Genomic DNA, 20,393 nt, shown 5'->3' with positions numbered 1-20,393 from the left:
AAAACCGGAACGAAATTCGAAAATTTTCCCGCCATTTTAAAAATTTTTTTTTTTTCCTCATAAAATTTTAGGATTTTTCTTTCTTTTTTTAAAGATGTTTACCTTACCATCATTTTGGAAATAATTATTAGTGTATTACTTCATCGTTTTTTCTTTTTTTTAAGATTATTTTTAATTTTTTTTTCTTTTTTTAGTTGGGTTTAACTGTAAAAAAAAGGCATTTTGTAGCGATTCAGAAAACCGGAAAAATCAGTTATCCGGAATATCGATGGTCCTGATTGTTCCGGATAATCGGTTCCCTACTGTATTTCCAAATAGCTAGACTTTTTAAATAAAATTTGTTAATAAAATTGTTTTTTTTTTTTTTTTACAGCCCTAAATGGACAAATCAACATAAAAAAACAGATTGATTCCAACTTTTCAAATACATTGAAGAAAATTAAAATAGTTATTAAAACAACATATTAAGTAGATTAAAATTAATAAATTAAATTAAATTTAATTCAATCATCAATATCACAGAATTCCACAAATATCATTGAACACAAAATTCATTCTGATATATTTATATGTTTTTGAATTCAAATAAAAAAAATTTGAAAAGAAAAAAGACTGACGTATCTATGCAATAAAAACATTTTATATAAAATAACCGGTATATATCAAAGCCATTTAACAACCTTAATAAAACATATACAACATGAGATTCTGATTATAAAACTTTATAGGATATAAAAATAAATAAATGCATTCATAGCAGGATTACCTAAAAGTAATTAAATAAACCTTCAATAAAATAGAAATATAAAAATGTTTAAAGACACAGTAATAGTTCATTATAAAATTCAAAACAAAAAAAGCAAATTTTTTGATAATTCTTATATTGCAAGGAATTTGAATTTTGAAACAATAAATTTGTTCATAAAATACGATACAAGATAACAAAGTAAAAATATAAATTTATATAAAAGATTAAAAATCAATAAATATAATTTGAAGAAGACTATCACAATTAAGTAGGAAACAGAAAACCAAGATTGAAGAGTTTTGAATTTGAAAAAGGAATACATTATTTTTTGTCAGTGATTGAATAATCAAGTGGTTTAACACCGAGTACATTCCAAGATGATTGAAGCTGAGCCCATTTCCTTTCACTGTTGGCGTTTTCTCCAGGAGTCAATGAACTTTTTTAAAAAAAAAGAAAAAATATTTATTACACGAATTTATAAATATTAAAAATTTTCATTTTGAATACAAAATTATATGAATTTTCTCACAAACAAACTAGAATGGTATATAAAACTTGATGGAAACATGAAAGATATTGAATTTCTTACGAAACGCTATTTCTATAGAACAAATTAATTTTTGTCATTTTGAATATTCAATAGCCGCTAACCATTTTTCAATTTTGAATAATTTTTCTCCCTTCATTTTACGTACGTGACTTAGGTCTCTTAACATGGGCTAAACTATTTTGATATCATTAATAAAATTATGTTAAAGAATTTTAATTATGCCTTACAATTACATATAAAACTTATATGTAATTGTTATTTGTATTTTTTTAATACTTATTTTACACATTGCATAAAAAATTCTTCAATCTACCAAACGTTCGACAATTTAGTTTGGACGTTTTTTCTCAATACACAACTTTCTGTTTAAATAACAAGGGCAAAAAAAAAACTAAAAATAAATATATTTTATTTGTAGATTAGTCCTTCCTACTGGACAGGAACTTTTTTAATGATCTCTCACAAAGTTAAAAGGTCAAAAGTAGTTTTACATTTTTGGTCACACCAAAAACGGTTTTACATTTTTGGTCACACTAAAAATAGTCTTACACTTTATTATAATGTATGTATATTATGCTAAAGTTACCTAAATTTTTCCAATTACCTAAGTTACCCAAAGAAGTTGAATTTGAAGGGGAAAAAAATAGGTTGTTTAATTCTCCTAATGAATTCCAATGGAAGGCTTGCATAAATGCATATTTTGTCACTTGGTATTTTAACCAACTACAAAAATGCCTCTTATCATAGAACTTATTTTCATATCATACTCAAAAGATCCAAGTTTATATAAATATAAAATTAGATATCAAATTAGTGAAGAAGTACAGTTCTTAGCACATACAATTTTTTTTTTCTAAGCTAGCATTTCTTTTTTCCAAGAATATTTTAGTAATTTNATTTCACACATATCCTTCTCTTTGCATAATAATAAATATTTATTATGAAAATGTTCTATTAAAAATTAAATGTTTCCTCATATATATTAAAAAATCTGAGAGAGACAGAGATTAAAAAGCAAATAAAAGTGAATATTTAGCAATATTTTGGATTTTAATAAATTTATAACATTATATAAAAATAGGGAGCATTTCCTAATATTCTAATTAAAAAAATATTTAAATTTTTTTAAAGTAATATGTTTAACATACAACAATATAGTAAAATTTCTGTAAATAATGTTTATTTTTAAACTAGTCTTCTAAAAACTTCTTCCTCTGAAACAACAGTTAAAGATTTCTTAACCTGACAAATTAGGGTACAGCATCAAATTTAATATCAATTTTGCAATGAACTAACATAAATAAAATTGTTAAAAAATATTAGACTTTCACAGTTCATTAAAAATTAAAGAAAAATGTATTAATACTACTAAAATTAGCCTTTAATTATTATCTTTAAATCAGTATTTAATTAAATTGAACAATAATATACAAACCAGTTGGATGATAGAGAATTTGAACCAGATGTTAGGGAATTTTCAGTTCCAGAATAACTATGCATAGCATCATAAACATTCCAATTTTTCTCTTGTTTGCTTAAATCTAAAAATAAAATTAAAAAATTATGTATATATGTTACCGGCAAAGTATGAAATAAACGTCCTGATGAGGTTATTATGTAAATGATGTGCATGTTACTGTGAATGATCGAAATCAGTGGTTGTGACTTTCACCGGTGAATGTTGACAATCGCATAGTCACTTTAGTGAACGTCCGAAATATTTATTACTTCCGATTTGATACTAATTTATTCGTCGATATAATTACATTCATTCGATATTTTAATACATACTGACGATAGATTAGAAGAAACATCAGTGTTTGGAGTATCGGGCAAATGTATACCGGGCAGTGGCACTTGACCATAAAAAACATCAGTGTAGGTATACATTTGCCCGGTATTCCCTACACTGATGTTTCTTTAAGGTATTTTTTTAATGTAATAAATATTTCAGACATTCACCAAAGCGACTATGTGATTGTCAACATTCACCGGTGAAAGTCAACAACCACCGATTTCGGTCATTCACAGCAACATGCACATAACTTACATAATAACCTCATCAGGACGTTTATTTCATACTTTGCCTAAATAGCACTTGGCATTCTAAAGAATGCCTAGGCAATGTGTGAAATATAAATCATTTCATACTTTGCCGGCTAATTTTAGGCATTCTATACAATGCCGGAATTCATACTTTGCAGGTAACATATAAATAAAATATACATAAAAAAATTAAGAAAAACTTATTGAATAAAAATGTTTAGACATTTGATTAATATTTATTTTAAGTTAGCTTTCAAATAAGAGTTACATTCTGTTGTATTTAAACATATTATTCCAGTTCTACAAAATTAAATAAGACTTTATTTAAGTACTAAAATTATCTATCTTGCATAAAAATTTAATTTATTTTGTTTGCAGACATTCACTGTATTGCTTACATTAGTGAGGCTTTGAAGTGAGTTTAAGAAAAAATCAGAACTAATATAATTTTTGTATTGGACAAAATTTTTTAAAGAGATCAAGTCATTTTTTGAAACAGTATACATATATACCATATTAATTTCAAAAATAAAAAACTAAATAAATAAATAAAAAAAAGCATAATTTGCTCCATTCAAGGATAATAAAAGCAAAACTTGTCACAAAAGAATAATAAAATATACTATATTTGATCTCAGAATTACTTACTTTAGAAAATATAAACTTTTTATAGTTTCCTGTATAATTTTATCAATACTGAACAGCTCATATCAGTTTAAAATCAATGCACATAAAATGTTTTCAGTAATGTAGCATTAAAAAATAACTATAATCAAATAGTAAACACTCTCTCATATCAATATATAACTAAAATTTACAAATTTATTAACAAATTTATTAACAAATTTTGTATTGTTCGTGATTTTAGTCAAATAGTTTTAAAGTAAGTACAGTTTCAATAATCTCGAGATGAAAACACAGCGAATATGCTACTTAATGCTATGCTACTTTTCCCATTTGGTTACCCCACACCCAATTTGTATTTTTTAATCCAATCTCAGGAGAGGGGAAAATAAGGATAACGGTCTTTTTCGAAATTTAGTCCAGACTCCTAGACTCCCACTTAGCTGACCTTGAACTAATCTTCAGTAAAGAAAATGGTGAAGAAGTAGGAATGATCGAAATTTCTATCATTTCACTTTAAGTTTCTTTTTTTTCATGCCTTTTTGTAGGCAAGATTATTATTATTACTATGAAAATTACTCAGAGAAATCAAAATCTTTTAAAGGAGCTATCACAAAATTCAAGGACTTTTCGGAGTCGTAATTTCCTTCAACAAAATTCAATGATTTTCAAGTACCATGGGAAATCTGATTAACTTAAATGAAATTTCAAACATTTGATGACAAAAGTTTATTTTTTAAAAAAATAGCAATTTAAATTAAATTACTTTTATCTCATACTATGAAATGGAAAATATTGAATGAAAGCACTTACACTCAATAATAAAGAAAAAAATTAATAATACTTGAATTGCCTTACATGGAGATGGCATTCTCTTCAAAGAATCAGTACTAGCAGTACGTTTTTTCTTGAAATAATTATCCAAAGTAGAACTAGTTTCATCACTATGGGGACAACTAAAAGTAAACAAAGTAGCTACAAAAATTGCACACATAAAATTAATAGTCAGGTAAACACTTTTAACTCAATACAAATATATGTATATTCATTTTAAAACAAGATCTTTAAAAAAAATAATAAAAAAATACAAACATGTTTAAAAAAATCAATAACTAAAATCACATAATAATTAAACTTGTGGTGAATGTGAAACAAAAATTATAATTGTTTCCTAGCAGTATAAAAATTGCTTTGGAATTTTTTATCGAGTTTTACTAATGCTATTTTGCTATTATGTAGAAAGATTCACCATCCCTTTTAAACATTCATAAAATACTTATTCTTCATTCTTTTATAATAAACATAAATAATATATGTTAAAAACATTTAGGAAAAGATAATAATAACAATGTTTTTTTCTTTAAACCTAAAATATCATGAAGGATAATTTATATGAACGGATCAACAACAACATATATCTCAACAATATTTTTAAATAAATATTTAAGCAATTTTTTCTAACTCTACTTTCTCTAATAACTGAATGAAATATTTAGTGGTATTTATATAACAATTTCTTTCTCTCGTAAATTCTAACCATAATTTGGTCTAAATTGTATCTGAAAGTAATTATTATAAATCGATCTATTAGTTGATCCTTTCTTTTTTCCTCTTACAGTCATTAGTGGACAAATCAACAACAAAAAATCAGTTTGACTCCAACTTTTCAAATACATTGAAGTAGATTAAAACAGTTATTAAAACAACATATTAAGTATATTAAGAATAAAGGAATGAATCAAATTTAATTAGATCATCAATATCACAGAATTCCACAAATATCATTGAAAAGAAAATTCTTTCTTTTTTAAATTCAATTAAATAATTTTTGAAAGGAAAAAAAATTGTCATATCTATGCAATAACAAACATTTTATATAAAATAACTTGTACACATCAAAGCCATAAAATAATGTAAATAAAACATATACAACATGATATTCTGATTATAAAACTTGATTGGGTATAAAAATAAATAAATGCATTCACATAACAGAATTACCTAAAAGTAATTAAATGAACTTTCAATAAAATACACATATAAAAACTTTTAAAGACACAATAATAATTATTTTAATCAAAACAAAAAAGCTAATTTTCTGATAAATTTTATATTGCAAGGAATTTGAATTTTGAAACAATAAATTTGTTCATAAAATATGATCAAAGGTAACAAAGTAAAAACATAAATTTATATAAAAGATCAAAAATCAATAAATATAATTTGAAGAAGACTATCACAATTAAGTAAGAAACAGAAAATCATGATTGAAGAGTTTTGAATTTGAAAAAGAAATACATTAAGATTTTCTTTTCAGTGATTGGGATAATCAAGTGGTTTAACACAAAGTACATTCCAAGATAATTAAAGTTGTAGCCATTTCTTTTCACCGTTAGTGTAATCTACAGTAGTTTAACTTTAAAACAAAAACAAAAAAAAATTTATAACATGATATTATAAATATTAAAATATTTCATTTTGAATACAAAATTATATGAATTTTCTCATGAACAAACCTATAATTTTGAATAAAACTTGTTGGAAGCTTGAGAGATATAAAATTTCTTATGAAATGCTATTTCTATACAGCAATTTTTTTTTTTTTCATTTTGAATATAAGTCAAACATTTTTCAGTTTTGGATAATTTTTAGCCCCCTTTTTTATGTAGGTACCTTAGGTCTTCTAACATGGGTATCGATATCTATTTCCATATTATTAATAAATTAATTTTAAAAAACCTTAAAATTATACCTTACAATTACATATATTATTTATACAGATTTGTTATATGTATTTTTTTAATACTTATTTTATACATTAAATAAAAATTCTCCAATCTAACAAATGTTAAACAATTTAGTATATAAGATTTTTCCAAATACACAACTTTCTCTTTAAATAACAAGGGCAAAAAAAGAAACTAAAAATAAATATTTTTTATTCGTAGATTAGTCCTTCTTAACACACAAGAACATTTCAATGATCTATTTCACAAAGCTAAAACACAAAAAATGGTTTTATATTTTTGGTCACACCAAAAATGGTTTTACATTTTTTAAAAACGTATTGATGCTGGAGTTTCTTAAATTTCCCAAAGAAGTTGAATTTGAAAAAAAAGTAGGCTGTTTAATTCTTCTAACCAATACCATTAGAAGGATTGCATAAATGCACACTTTGTTAATTGGTATTTTAACTATCTACAGCAATGTCTCTTATATACATAGTTATAGTTGAACTTAATTGCATAGAACATAATTTTATATCTTACTCAATGGATTGAATTTATATGAATGTAAGATTAGCTATCAAATTAGTGAAGAAGTACAGTTCTTACCACATAATTTTTTTTTTCTTAGCTAGCATTTCTTTTATCTAATATTTTTTTAAAACCAAATTATCCCTTCCTGTTATCATTTCACTAATACCTTTCTCCTTGCATAATAATAAATATTTAAATATTTATCATGAAAAAGTTATTTTAAAAATTAAATGCTTTCTCATATATATTTATAAAAAAATAATAAATAAATAAATAAAAAAAGCGCGAAAGAGAAGAAATATAAAAAGTGAATATTTAGGATTTTAAAAAATTTATAACATTAAATAAAAATAGGGAGCCTTTTCTAATATTCTAACTTAAAAAACAAAATTTCAATTTTTTTTTAAAAGAACTTTAACATTTAACATACATTATATTAAAATATTTACCTGACAAATTAGGATTCAATATCAATATTCAATTTTAATATCAATTTTGCAATGAATTAATATAAATAAAATTGTTGAAAAATATTAGACTTTTACAGTTCATTAAAAATTAAACAAAAATGTAGTAATACTACTAAAATTAGAATTAAATTATTATTTTTAATATAAGTATTTAATTGAAATGAACAGAAATATACAAACCAGTTGGAAGAGCGAGAGTTTGAACCAGATGTTAGGGAATTTTCAGTTCCAGAATAACAATGCATAACATCATGAACATTAAAATTTTTCTCTTGTTTGTTTAAATCTAAAAATGAAATTAAAAAATTATGCATATAAATAAAATATACATAAAAAAAATAAGAATAACTCATCCAATAAAAATGTTTAAACAGCTGATTAATATTTATTTTAATAAAGTTAACATTCAACGAAGAGTTACATTAGTTTACATTACTTAAGTTACATTACTTAAATGAAAGAAATCATTCACAGCAACTTTGTCCAATAGTAAGCAACAAGGTACACTTAGCTGCAATTACACTCCTACACTTTAAAGACCGTTAGAGGGGGTTTGTTGTTATGAATTCAACGAAAAGATAAGTTAGTTATTGAATGCATGCATAAAAATGTGAATAATCTAATATCTGTTTGCCTGAATGGGCCCACTGGAACACTGCACAATTTTAAGAAGGCACTTGAATTGTGTGTCTAAGAAAAAGAGATGAATACTAACAAAATTTCCTTTACTTATAACTTAATTTCTTTTTAGAAATATATTTTTTCTACTTATTTGAATCCACTAATGTACTATATTACAAAATAGAGTTAACTGAAATCGAACATTTGTCTTTCATAAGATTTTTTTTTCGTACTTGACAAACCAAAGCTTCCAGAGTGTAATTTCCTTTACTTATAACTTAATTTCTTTTTAGAAATATATTTTTTCTACTTATTTAAATCCACTAATGTACTATATTACAAAATAGAGTTAACTGAAATCAGTGGCGTACGCAGAATTTTTTCAAGGGGGGTGTTCATAATTTTCTGAAACTACTAAAAGAAATTCGAGTCTGTAATAAAGCACTATTATTTCCCTAATTTAGACAGCTAGACAATTTTGACTTTTTATTTCGACAACATTGTTTAGTAAAATTTTGATTTGATTTTTTTAAGTTTAGGAACATAATGTAATATCTTCTGAAAAAAGTCCAATGTCATATGGGTGGGAAGTAACACTTTGAGGACCACTTTCACATTCATCAGATTTTGCTATGCTAGAAACGTTTTCTTCAACGGAAGTATCACATTTCTGTACAACAGAAAAACTTACATTGGTACTAGATGCTGTCACCTCACTAATTTCAGGTCGTGATTTTTTCTCAAAATAATTAAAAATTGTTAAATTCTTGCGTTTTGACATCCTAAAGATTCAAGAAAAGCAAATATCTATATATATACATATATTGGCACAGAAATATCCGCTATGCTAGGCTCTCAAAGTTTCGAGCTGGAATGAATAACTTCAACGAGCACAGTATCTCCAATGGTATTGTTACTGATTTTTTTCACTAGTCGAAATAGTGGCGACAACAGGTTCGGCGATTTAATGAACTTTTTGTTAAGACGAAACAAAACAGATTTAGCGACAAGCTACGAAAGACAAGCGGTAGAGATAACTCTTAGTCTGACTAACTAACTCCACTGTACTCCGTTCCCCCTTTTATATAATTTTTCACAGCATCTTCAAAATTCTCGAATTGTCTCTTAAGACGACAGAAAGTCTAGGAATCCAGAATCATCACGTAAAGACCTCGCGAATGACAGCTAGTCTCGAAAACTATACTGGCTGGACAGAAAGGAACCAGTCCGTAACAGTATCACGTGAATTTGGTTTCAAAAGTACAACCCTATTATAGTAAATGTTTTTTCAGTATTCTGAGAAATACCGTGAGAAAAAAGGCAAATAAAAATACATAGTCTTAAAAAATAATAGCACGCATAATTTCTACTAAAATTTTTATTTTTGCCATTTTATCTGAGCTCAAGGGGGGTGTTTAAACCCCTAAACCCCTCCCTTGCGTACGCCACTGACTGAAATCGAACATTTGTCTTTCATAAGATTTTTTTTCCTACTTGACAAGCCAAAGCTTCTAGAGTGTAATTGTTTTGGTATTTTCAATAGTCCATAATGGAATTCAGATTAGTAATTGTGGAGGTAGTGGACAAATTTATTTTGCGCACATCCTTTTATTTTTATTAAGCTCATGTCTTATTTTACAGATTAGCCAAATTGCTAAATTTTTTTAGAAGCTACTGAGAACACTGATTAGGAAGAAGTGTCATTTGAGAAATTTCGGGTTGAAAACAAACACAATACTAATTAACTTTCCGTAAATCAAATAATCATTTTATAAATGAATCATGAAGGAATATGTAAGAATAAGTAATTTTGTATAAAAATCATAACAATATTATATATATACCAAAAGTGAATTTATTTTCTATGCAAATTCTCTTCATTAAAGGCTAAGTTCTTACCTTTTTCATTATAGAGAAAGATGGGTGGTCTCAAATCTAATGAAAAATAATGCAAAATAAAATTAAAAGAAAAACATAGAGGAAATAATAAAAAAGCAGCAAAAATAAAAAAATATATATATAAATAATAAAGGAAATAAAAATGTAAGCAAATGTTTATGAAAGTAAATTTCAAACATCAGTAATAAAATATTTAAGCATTTATAATAACGCTTTAAATAATGAAATAAAGTATGAAAAATAATGAAAAAAAGTATACTAAAATAATAAATTTAAACTATAATGAAATAAGATTTGAAAATAATACAAATAAGAAATGGAAAAAATATTGAAAATTAAAAACAAAAATCCTAATACAAAACTGGTAAAATTATTTACATACTTCATTACATTCAATTATTACATTTACGTACAGCTAATGCAGAGCATCTTAAACTTACTCTATTCAAGTATTAGTAGAGGTATAAAAATATCTGTTGATTCATTAAAGAGTTATGAATTTTTAATGCAAATAATTAAGTCTTAGTTGCATCAATTAAAGTGCAAACAATTTAAAAGGGACTACAAAAGTAGGCGAGTAAACTCCCTCATTTGGAACTAAAATTAATGTATTAAAGAATCATTAAACTTTTTTAGGCGAATCATGAAAAAATAATCATATTAACTCAAATATAATTGATTTGGTTTAATTCTAAGTTAACTCCAAATAATTAAAAATAGAATAAAGATTATTTCAGTACTCAAAAATCAACATGTTACGAATGAACTTATACGACAGGTATTTTCAAAACCATTACACTTTGTAGTAATTAAAGATACAATGATAGATTAAACAATTATACCATTTCTGTCAAGAAATCCTTCATATACAACAAAATTATTGGGTTGAGGTTTGGGATCTTTTAAATTGTAATGTTTACTTAAAAAGGCAAGAAACTTATAAGAAGGTCGATCAATAGCAAGCTTAGCAGGCTCCACATTTTCATTCTAAAAAAGAATTAATATTATTTAATTCTAATTAAAAGAATAGTTCTAAATAAAATATATGGTTCGTTTTCTGAGAAAGTTAAAGAAATTAATTGATCATGGCGTTTTATTTATGTGGAATTAATTGTATAATGAGCAAAGGTTATCCCTAGTTAATACAGCTCTATTTAAGTTGAATCACATGTCAATATAGAAAATTGAATATTTCGATTATATCAGGCAGGTTTTAGGTAAAAAGTTTTTAATAAAGCCTTTATTTCAAATTGTTGGAAAAGTTCCATTAAATAAGTAATTTAATAGTATACTATACAAAAAGATAAACCACGTTTTTCTTATTTATTTATTTTACCAACATCTGGGATCATCCCCATCAATTTGTTTTATTTTTTGGCTAATTGAGAGAAATTCTATTTTTAAAGCTAACCTTCATTAAAAAATAATAATTAAAAATTACACAACTATTAAATTTTAGATAGGTTATTAATGGGTAAATTTTTAAATGGTTTAAAAGAGGTGGATATTTTTCTCAGAGGAAAATTACAACAGAGTTACGATAAAACTATTTAATAAAATTATCAATTAATTCATGTAGAAAAACCGCAATAAATATTCTTTTTTTTTGAGAATTTTAAATGCTAATTCAAATTTTAAATAAAAAATAAATAAATAAATGAGAGCAGTGAATTTAATTCTATTATAAAATAAATGCTCTTCAAATGTCTGGTGTTGCAAAAAGCTAAAATTTCCAAAGTTCCGTTAATATACATTATATTTATATTTAAGACTAAACAACAAAATAATACAATTTCTATTAACTATAAAAATTAGGGAAATAATTTCAATGAAAATTTTTAAATGCATAAATACCAGAAGAAAAAATAATTAGAACTTTTATTATACTAAAACACTCACTTTTAGCATTATTTCAAACAGTTTATGACCATATCCACAACGCTGCCTCGACTCATGAATATAAAAGTCTAAAACACACATAGTATCAACTTCATGCTGGGCATTCATGTCATTGCATATAAAAAGGCGCTTTTGTCCAATCTTTAGAATGCCAATTACAGAACTAAAGAAGACAGAAGGCAATTACAGAGTTAGTAAGTCAGGAGTTTTTGGTGAAAACAAGAACAAAGTAGCAATTAGAAAATCACTAAATAAACAACAGAAGAGTACAATAATAACAAAAAAATTTAATATAAATCTCTTTTAAACTCAATGCAAGCTTGTTATTTATGATAAGATCATGCTTTAAACATTAAATTAAACTGTTGCATAAATGATAAAACTTTGTCATTTTTCATCCAAAAAGTACCAGTAATATTTTGACCTAGTACTTCTGATTTTCATTTATTTCAACTATAATTGTTTGAAATAATTTTAAACAATGTTAGGATCAGTTGCCATAAATAATTGTACCAGATAAAACCACACCTAAGTAACCCTCTTGAAAAAAATAAAGAGAATTTGCGAAGTGATTAACAAATGTTAACTAGAACGCTAACCTTTTTTTCTCTACCCCTTAAGGACCACTCTTGTAACCTATGATTTTTTCCCCATGAGAATGAGAATCAGATTGGCGGAAAATATTTACCCACAAAAAACTGACCAATCAGGATGTTGCTTCAGAAGGGAAAAAACTTCATCCAGTGATAATGGCCTTTCAGTCAAGCTGCAACTTGCAACGCGATTGTGAAGTTCAAACAGCATTAGAGGACACTATTCAGTGGGAGAAATTTTTCATGGCAAATTCCGTTTACTCACGATCAGTATTATAAAATGTAAAACATAGAAAAAGTGAGTTCAGATAAAAATAGAGTGAAACATAAAGTTTCAAATGCTGAAAGATTTTTTCCAAAATATGGAAATGCAAATAAATTATATTACGATAAATTCTTTAATGCCTAATCTTGAGTAATTCTGCCATGATTTTTTTGCATTTTGATAGTGTGAAAAAACTTTTTCAGCACTTAATTCATGATTTACTCTAGATTTACCTGAAGTCCCTCTTTCTATACTTCTAATTATTTAAGTAGGTGAAATAGAATTTACTACGAAGAATTTCTGGCTCTTTACACCGTCTTCATAAGTCAGTTGCAAGGATGCCGAAATCTTGCTAGTTTCAGTATTAAAAACAGTAATTTGTTCCAAATCATATAAAACTTTAATTTTTTTTCTTACAAAATATTTGTTGTAAGAACACTTTGATAATTAAAAAAAAATTCGTGCACTCTAAGGATCAGGATAATTAAACTTCATTATTTCAATATCATTTTTATAGATCAAAACAACACAACACTTTTTCTTTTAATCATTCAAAATAAAAGTATTTTAACAACATAACTTAGCATAAACATCAACTCAAAAGAAGTTGAAATAAAAAATTGATATCAAGAGTAAAATTTTTTTATGTTTTATCAATATCAAAAATAGCATCAAACTCAATTCTAATCTGAAAATCATAAGATGGTTACAGCAGATTTGAAAGATTCTAATAAATAAAATTACACGAATTAGAATTAACCAAATATGTATTAAGAAAAAACTTACAATGGTTCATCCACATCTCGAATTATATACAACTTTTGCTGGTGAGAATTGAGTAATTTTTTGAATGTAGTTATAGGCATTACTAGATCTTGAGCCTACAAAAAAATAATAAATATTATTCAATAATGGACAGTAATAAAAATTTGCACAGCAAATATAAAGAGCTTAATTTATTTTCATTATAATATGAGATGATAAAAAAATTATCTACATATTTAAATTTGTTGGTAATACTTTCCCATTAGTAAATTTCTGAGAAAGTCATTAATTAGTACACATACCGTGTTCACATATATTATATGGGTCTGGTCATAATCTCTTTAAGCTTAAGCATTGAAATAAAAGAAAATATAGTAAAGATATAATTTTTTTAAAAATAATAAATATGAATATTAAAAATTAATAATCACAATGATATGCTAATCACGTTAATAGATAGGGGTTTAAAAATATGAATTAGTAATTTTTCTAAGTGAAAAAGTAATACTCATGTGAACAAATTCATTTGAACTTACAATAAATAAAAAGAATATAAATCTTCTTTTCAACTATTTTATTAGAAAGAAGAAGAATACCAAAGAAAAAAAATTAACCTATTAATTATTAATAGATAATTATGATATTCTGATTGAAAACCAAAAAATCCAGTTAGATTAAATATAACATTCATATGAATAAAGTTTTAGGAACTATATATGCATATAATTACCCGTGAAGAAGCAAGGCCGATTTGATCAATCACATTTTCCAAATTTCCCTGTTTTCTAAAAAGAGAAAATATTTTTTAAGTTTGAATGGTCAAAATTAATTTACATTAATTACACTTAAAATGTGCGTATGTGTACAGATATCCTTAAAAAAAAATCCAACTATTTTTTATATCAAACTATTTGGTATTTAATCATTTAGAATGTTGTAAAAAACCTATTACCATAGTATAAACAATAGTAGAATCATTTACCAACTATTACAACAAATTAAGTACTACTGATTAACACCATTAATTAAGCATCATTGCTGTCAATTATAGTTGGATCTTTAAATGGCTCATGTAAGTAGATAAATACCATGTAATTTAAAATACAACGCGAACAATACATTTAGGAGAAAATTTCCATATTAGTATCTATGTTATTGATATGGCAAAAATTGTCACCACACCCCAAGACAATTCACAACCATATCTTTTATAAAACTTTTACTAGCACAAAAACTCTGATGCATCTCGTAATGACAGTTGGCGCGAACATGGGGGAGGTTTTCGTATCATGATCTGGGGCAGTATAATTGCCAAGGCGTGGCAACTTCCGGGCAGCAGCAGGCGAGAAACTAAAAATAACAGAGAGTGGCCAACTCGAAGGGTATAACTCGTACTGGGAAATATTCCTAAATTTAGATCTCAACTCAGAATGTAAAATATCATTTTAACTAACAAGTTTATTAATTACAGCTCTCTTTCAACTTATTATGTGTTTAGAGTAAATAAAATATTGATAAACTTTCCTCGTCGAAATACTCATGCAGAATCAGAAATCGAACACAATTAAACAAAATGAAAAACAAATTACTTCCGTAAAGCAGCATCCCAAATGTTACTTGTAGAATTAAAAATCCAATCTTCACCTTGACAGTGATTGTCAAGAGTTTTTAAACTATATATTTGTAAAACTGAATTGGAATCTTTAGATTCTATTATAGTTATTGCACCAGGAAGAATTTCTTTTATATCATGCTGAAATTCCATTTTTAGAAAAACATAAAGTGCATTGAACTCGTTTTACAACACGCATGTATTGTCCATATCAAATAAAAATAGTACAATAAATTAACATGAATCAGCAAATTTGTTCTAATTTATGATCATAAAAATTTAGAAAATTGTATAGTTTTTTGCAGCCGAAATTAGATTAACTGCAATTAAACTAAGAGAACACATCTGTCAAAAATTTTTGATGTTTGTTTACATTTGCTTACACATATCCGATTACAGTTAATAAAATATAGTTTTTCGAATTTTTATTTAAATTATTATATTCTCAGCTGCAACTTGCAANAATTACATGAATTAGAATTAACCAAATATATATTAAGGAAAAACTTACAATGGTTCCTCCACATCTCGAATTATATACAACTTTTGCTGATGAGAATGGAGTAATTTTTTGAATGTAGTTATAGGCATTACTAGATCTTGAGCCTACAAAAAAATAATAAATATTATTTCATAATGGAAAGTAATAAAAATTTGAGCAGCAAATATAAAGAGCTTAATTTATTTTCATTATAATATGAGATGATAAAAAAATTATCTACGTATTAGAATTTGTTGGTAATAATACTTTTTCTGAGTAAATTTCTGAAAAAATCCTTAATTAGTACAAATGGCGCTAGGCAGATATATTATCTTTTACGAGATGACAAGAAATAACTTGAAGCAAGTTTAAAATCAAATATTACTATCCCAAAACATTTATAACATGTAATACTTTCATAATCACAATTACTATTATTTTTTTTAAACCTTCCAACAGGAATTTGGTCCAGCAGACAAAGCTAAAGAAATTCAAGAATAGCTAAAGCAGAAACACCTTTTCTATTTCTTGATTTTATACAGTATAAGAATGGTCGCATGATTCACCAGATTTCTATAATCCCATGGATTTATTCGTTTGGTTCATCTAGGAAATAAGGGTCAAAGGAATAGCCTGTAGTTGTTTTGTGAGATCAAAAGCTTTTAACTCCACGTTCCATATCATTCGTAATAATTAAAAAACTAAAGTCATAATAATAGTCAAAAAAGAAATAACACACGAAATAAATTCAACAAAGAGAAACTTTGTATGTAGGCATAATCAGGCTTAGACAAAATGAAAAACTTTCTAGGGACACATAATCTCAATTAAAAAAAGATTCTGCATGCATTATGTAAGTAGATTCAATATTTTTGCCACCATCACATTTTAGCAAAATTTTGGTTTGAAAATCACGGATATTTTTAAAAATGTTTAATTTTTATAGAACTCTATATTGATTCATACCACAGGTTTGGCCAAAACCAAAAAAGCTGAAAATATCCAAAAATGCTATTTGCAAAAATAATAATACTTTTTAAATAATTGATAAAATGCCTGAATTTTGCACTAGAAAAGGTGTATGTAGGAAGTATTTATCTACAGAATGCTATGAACTTTTGATAAAAATATCAATTCAATTTAAATTGTTTGAATTTCCAAGGTGTGATTTTTAAATTACGCAAGTGCAAAAATCTCTACATTTAATTTCAAAATCACGTGAATACGAATCTTGATGTCTTATTTCAAAATCATGCGGATACGAATCTTGATGTTTCATTTTAAAATCACATGAATACAAATTTCGATCTATAATTTTTAATTCACTTGAACACGGTTATAATAGTGGCTTCTGAATCACGTGAATATGAAACGTGATATCTGATATAAAATCATGAAATTATAAATACGTTGTGCAATCTTAAAGTGCGTAAATAGGAATTGCAATGTGCGAATTTAAATTGCTTGAATGCAGTTTTAAATCAATTTCGCATCGGTAGAAAAAAGTATAAAACTGATTTTTTCCCCCTTCAGTAATTCAAAAAAGACAAAGTCTCTTTAAAGAGGAGGATTTTTTTCCTCTTCAGCAATAGGTAGTAAAAAAATTTCCACGATGGTGACAAATTTCCCACAAATAACGTTCATGTATATTATACGAGTCTGGTCATAATATCTTTAAGCTTAAGCTTTGAAATAAAAGAAAATATAGTAAAGATCATTTTTTTTAGAAATAATAAATAGAAATATTACAAATTAATAATCATAATGATATGCTAATCACGTTAATAGATTGGGACTTAAAAATGAATTTGTAACTTTTCTATGTGAAAAAGTATAATACTCAGGTTAATTAATTTATTTGAACTTACAATAAATAAAAAAAATATTAATCTTCTTTTCAGTTGCTTATTAGAAATTACAATCTACTTTTAAAAGAGCCACACCGAAGAAAAAAATACTAACCTATTATTTATTAATAGATAATTACCATTGAAAACCAAAAAACCCAGTTAGATTAATTATAACATTCATATGAATAAAGTCTTATGATCTATATATGCATATAATTACCCGTGAAGAAGCAAGGCCGATTTGATCAATCACATTTTCCAAATTTCCCTGTTTTCTAAAAAGAGAAAATATTTTTTAAGTTCGAATGTGCAAAAATAATTTACATTAATTTAAATTACACTTAAAATGTGCGTATGTGTACAGATATCCTTCAACAAAAAAAATCCAACTTTTTTTTACATCGAGCTATGAAAAAATAATTTGGTATTTAATTATTTTGAAAAATGTAAAAAACCTATTACCACAGTATAAACAATAGTAGAATCATTTACCAACTGTTACCACAAATTAAGTACTACCAATTAACACTATTAACCATCACTGCTGTCAATAATAACTTGATCTTTAAATGGCTCATATAAGTAGATGAATATCATATAATTTAAAATAGAATGGGAACAATAAATTTAGGAGAAAATTTCCTTATTAGTACCTACATTATTGATATCGCAAAAATTGTGCAACAACTCAAAAACGTGAGGAACAGTAATAGAAGGAAACAGATCCGAAGGTCGTTCTGTTCATTGTCACCACACCCCAAGACAATTCACAACCACATCTTTTATAACTTTTAATCTTATAAAACTTTTGCTAGTACAAAACTTTTATGCATCTTGTGATGATAGTTGGTGCAAACATGGGGGAGATTTTCCTATGTATCGTGATCTGCTTCAGAATAATCGCCAAGGCGTGGCAACTTCCAGGCAGCGGCCAGCGATAAACTTTTTAAAAAAAATCACAGAAAGGGACCAAGTCGAAGGGTATAACTCATAGCTGGAAATATTCCGAAATTTAGATCTCAACTCAGAATGTAAAATATCATTTTAACTAACAAGCATATTAATTACAGCTCACTTTCAATTTATAATGCGTTTAAAGTAATTAAAATATTGATCAACTTTCCTCGTCAAAATACTCACGCACAACCAGAATTCGAATACAATTAAACAAATTGAAAAACAAATTACTTCCGTAAAGCAGCATCCCAAATGTTACTTGCAGAATTAAAAATCCAATCTTTACCTTGACAGTGATTGTCAAGATTTTTTAAACTATATATTTGTAAAACTGAATTGGAATCCTTAGATTCTATTATAGTTATTGCACCAGGAAGAATTTCTTTTATTTCATGTTGAAATTCCATTTTTAGAAAAGCATAAAGTGCATTGAACTTGTTTTACAACACGTATGTATTGTCCATATCAAATAAAAATAGTACAATAAATTAACATGAATCAGCAAATTTATTCTAATTTATAATCATGAAAATTTAGAAAATTGTATAGTTTTTTGCAGCCGAAATTAGATTAACTGCAATTAAACTAAGAGAACACATCTGTCAAAAAATTTTCATGTTTGTTTACATTTGCTTACACATATCCGATTACAGTTAATAAAATATAGTTTTCTCATTTGAATTTTTAATTAAATTATTATATTCTCATATTCATTTAGAATGTCTGAAAATTTCTTTAATAAACCAAAGATGAAATATTAAATTTTTTTTTCAAAATCTTGTCTATGATAAATTGGACATGAATAAAATTTAGACATAAATTAACTTCAACCACAAAGTCTGAAAATAAATGTTTTTGTTTATTTGTTTTCTTGCATTTTGAAAAATTATTCTATAAATCTATATTTATCCATTAAATTAATTGCATTAATAATATTAGGTTCTTACTGCTTTTAAAAACTTTAAGGTGATACAGTTGGTTGTTATTTAATTTTTTTACGTCTGATTCAATCATTTAATATATTTAGAGGAATTTCTCATTATTATTTCAAAATAAATTTGATTGTTATTTAAATTTATAGGATGCCTCAAGGTAAAAGAAAAGTACCGTTCAGTGCCAAACAAAAAAAGCTTCAATTGCAGCAACGTAGGGAGAAGAAACAGGATGGTACAAAAACTGGTAAATTACTTATTTTATTTTTTAACATATGGTCAAAGGATTTCATTATGTTTCTTGATTGTAACTGACCATGTTTATTCAATATCAAATGTATGATTTAATTTGATTATTTATCGCTTGAAGTAAATTTAAGTAGGTGTATTTAATAGAAATGAAAATTGTTGTTTTTATTTAATCAATATCATTTTAAATTTTAATTTTTTCATCACTTTATAATTATTTTTCTAATTGTTGCTTTCTAATTATTTAAATATGGGAATAGATTTTTATTTATGTTTCAAGTCACAGCTGTTTATTTTTTACTTGATGTATCTGAAAAACAATATAGATGTTTTATCTTTAGATATGTAAATATTCAGTTGTGAAATTAATAAAACTTTTAATTAGCATCTATATTCTGTGTAAGAAGTCTTCACTCTATCCCAAGGCCGCACTGATTCCTCCATTAAGTTGTAAATATATCCCAGCCATCCAAGGTATTATTTAACAATTAAGGTAACCCAGGGAAATGATGCATTTGATCTGTCCTCCCTAAAGAATCATGGGTAAAAAAGTTAAAGCTAATTTTTTTTCC

The 20,393-nt window shown here is 25.7% G+C and overlaps 1 protein-coding gene across 3 annotated transcripts; it reads right to left on the bottom strand.

Annotated features, from left to right (window-relative positions):
• Positions 1 to 59: 59 nt before the first annotated feature.
• Positions 60 to 19,273, bottom strand: LOC107436987 (alpha-tubulin N-acetyltransferase 1). 3 transcript variants are annotated; one of them, XM_043040823.2, is made up of 10 exons: positions 18,872 to 19,273; positions 17,904 to 17,958; positions 15,864 to 15,958; positions 12,118 to 12,280; positions 11,061 to 11,205; positions 10,219 to 10,254; positions 7,879 to 7,984; positions 4,827 to 4,924; positions 2,734 to 2,839; positions 60 to 1,184 (listed from the first exon to the last, which is right to left on the bottom strand). In XM_043040823.2, exons 1-10 carry the CDS (start codon positions 19,045 to 19,047, stop codon positions 1,070 to 1,072), a joined length of 1,095 nt encoding a protein of 364 aa, XP_042896757.1. In that variant the 5' UTR covers positions 19,048 to 19,273; the 3' UTR covers positions 60 to 1,069. The 3 variants fall into 3 exon arrangements, with proteins under 3 accessions (XP_042896757.1, XP_042896758.1, XP_042896756.1); XM_043040822.2 differs by lacking the exons at positions 15,864 to 15,958; positions 17,904 to 17,958; positions 18,872 to 19,273 and adding exons at positions 13,762 to 13,856; positions 14,471 to 14,525; positions 15,330 to 15,749 and having other exon boundaries at positions 63 to 1,184; XM_043040824.2 differs by lacking the exons at positions 10,219 to 10,254; positions 15,864 to 15,958; positions 17,904 to 17,958; positions 18,872 to 19,273 and adding exons at positions 13,762 to 13,856; positions 14,471 to 14,525; positions 15,330 to 15,747 and having other exon boundaries at positions 62 to 1,184.
• Between the last annotated feature and the right edge of the window lie 1,120 nt (positions 19,274 to 20,393).

Source organism: Parasteatoda tepidariorum, chromosome 1 (assembly GCF_043381705.1).
Source record: "Parasteatoda tepidariorum isolate YZ-2023 chromosome 1, CAS_Ptep_4.0, whole genome shotgun sequence".
In the NCBI taxonomy this organism is placed as follows: domain Eukaryota; kingdom Metazoa; phylum Arthropoda; class Arachnida; order Araneae; family Theridiidae; genus Parasteatoda; species Parasteatoda tepidariorum.
The sequence above is the reverse complement of the archived record's forward strand: the minus strand, read 5'-3'. Positions and strand labels throughout refer to the sequence as shown.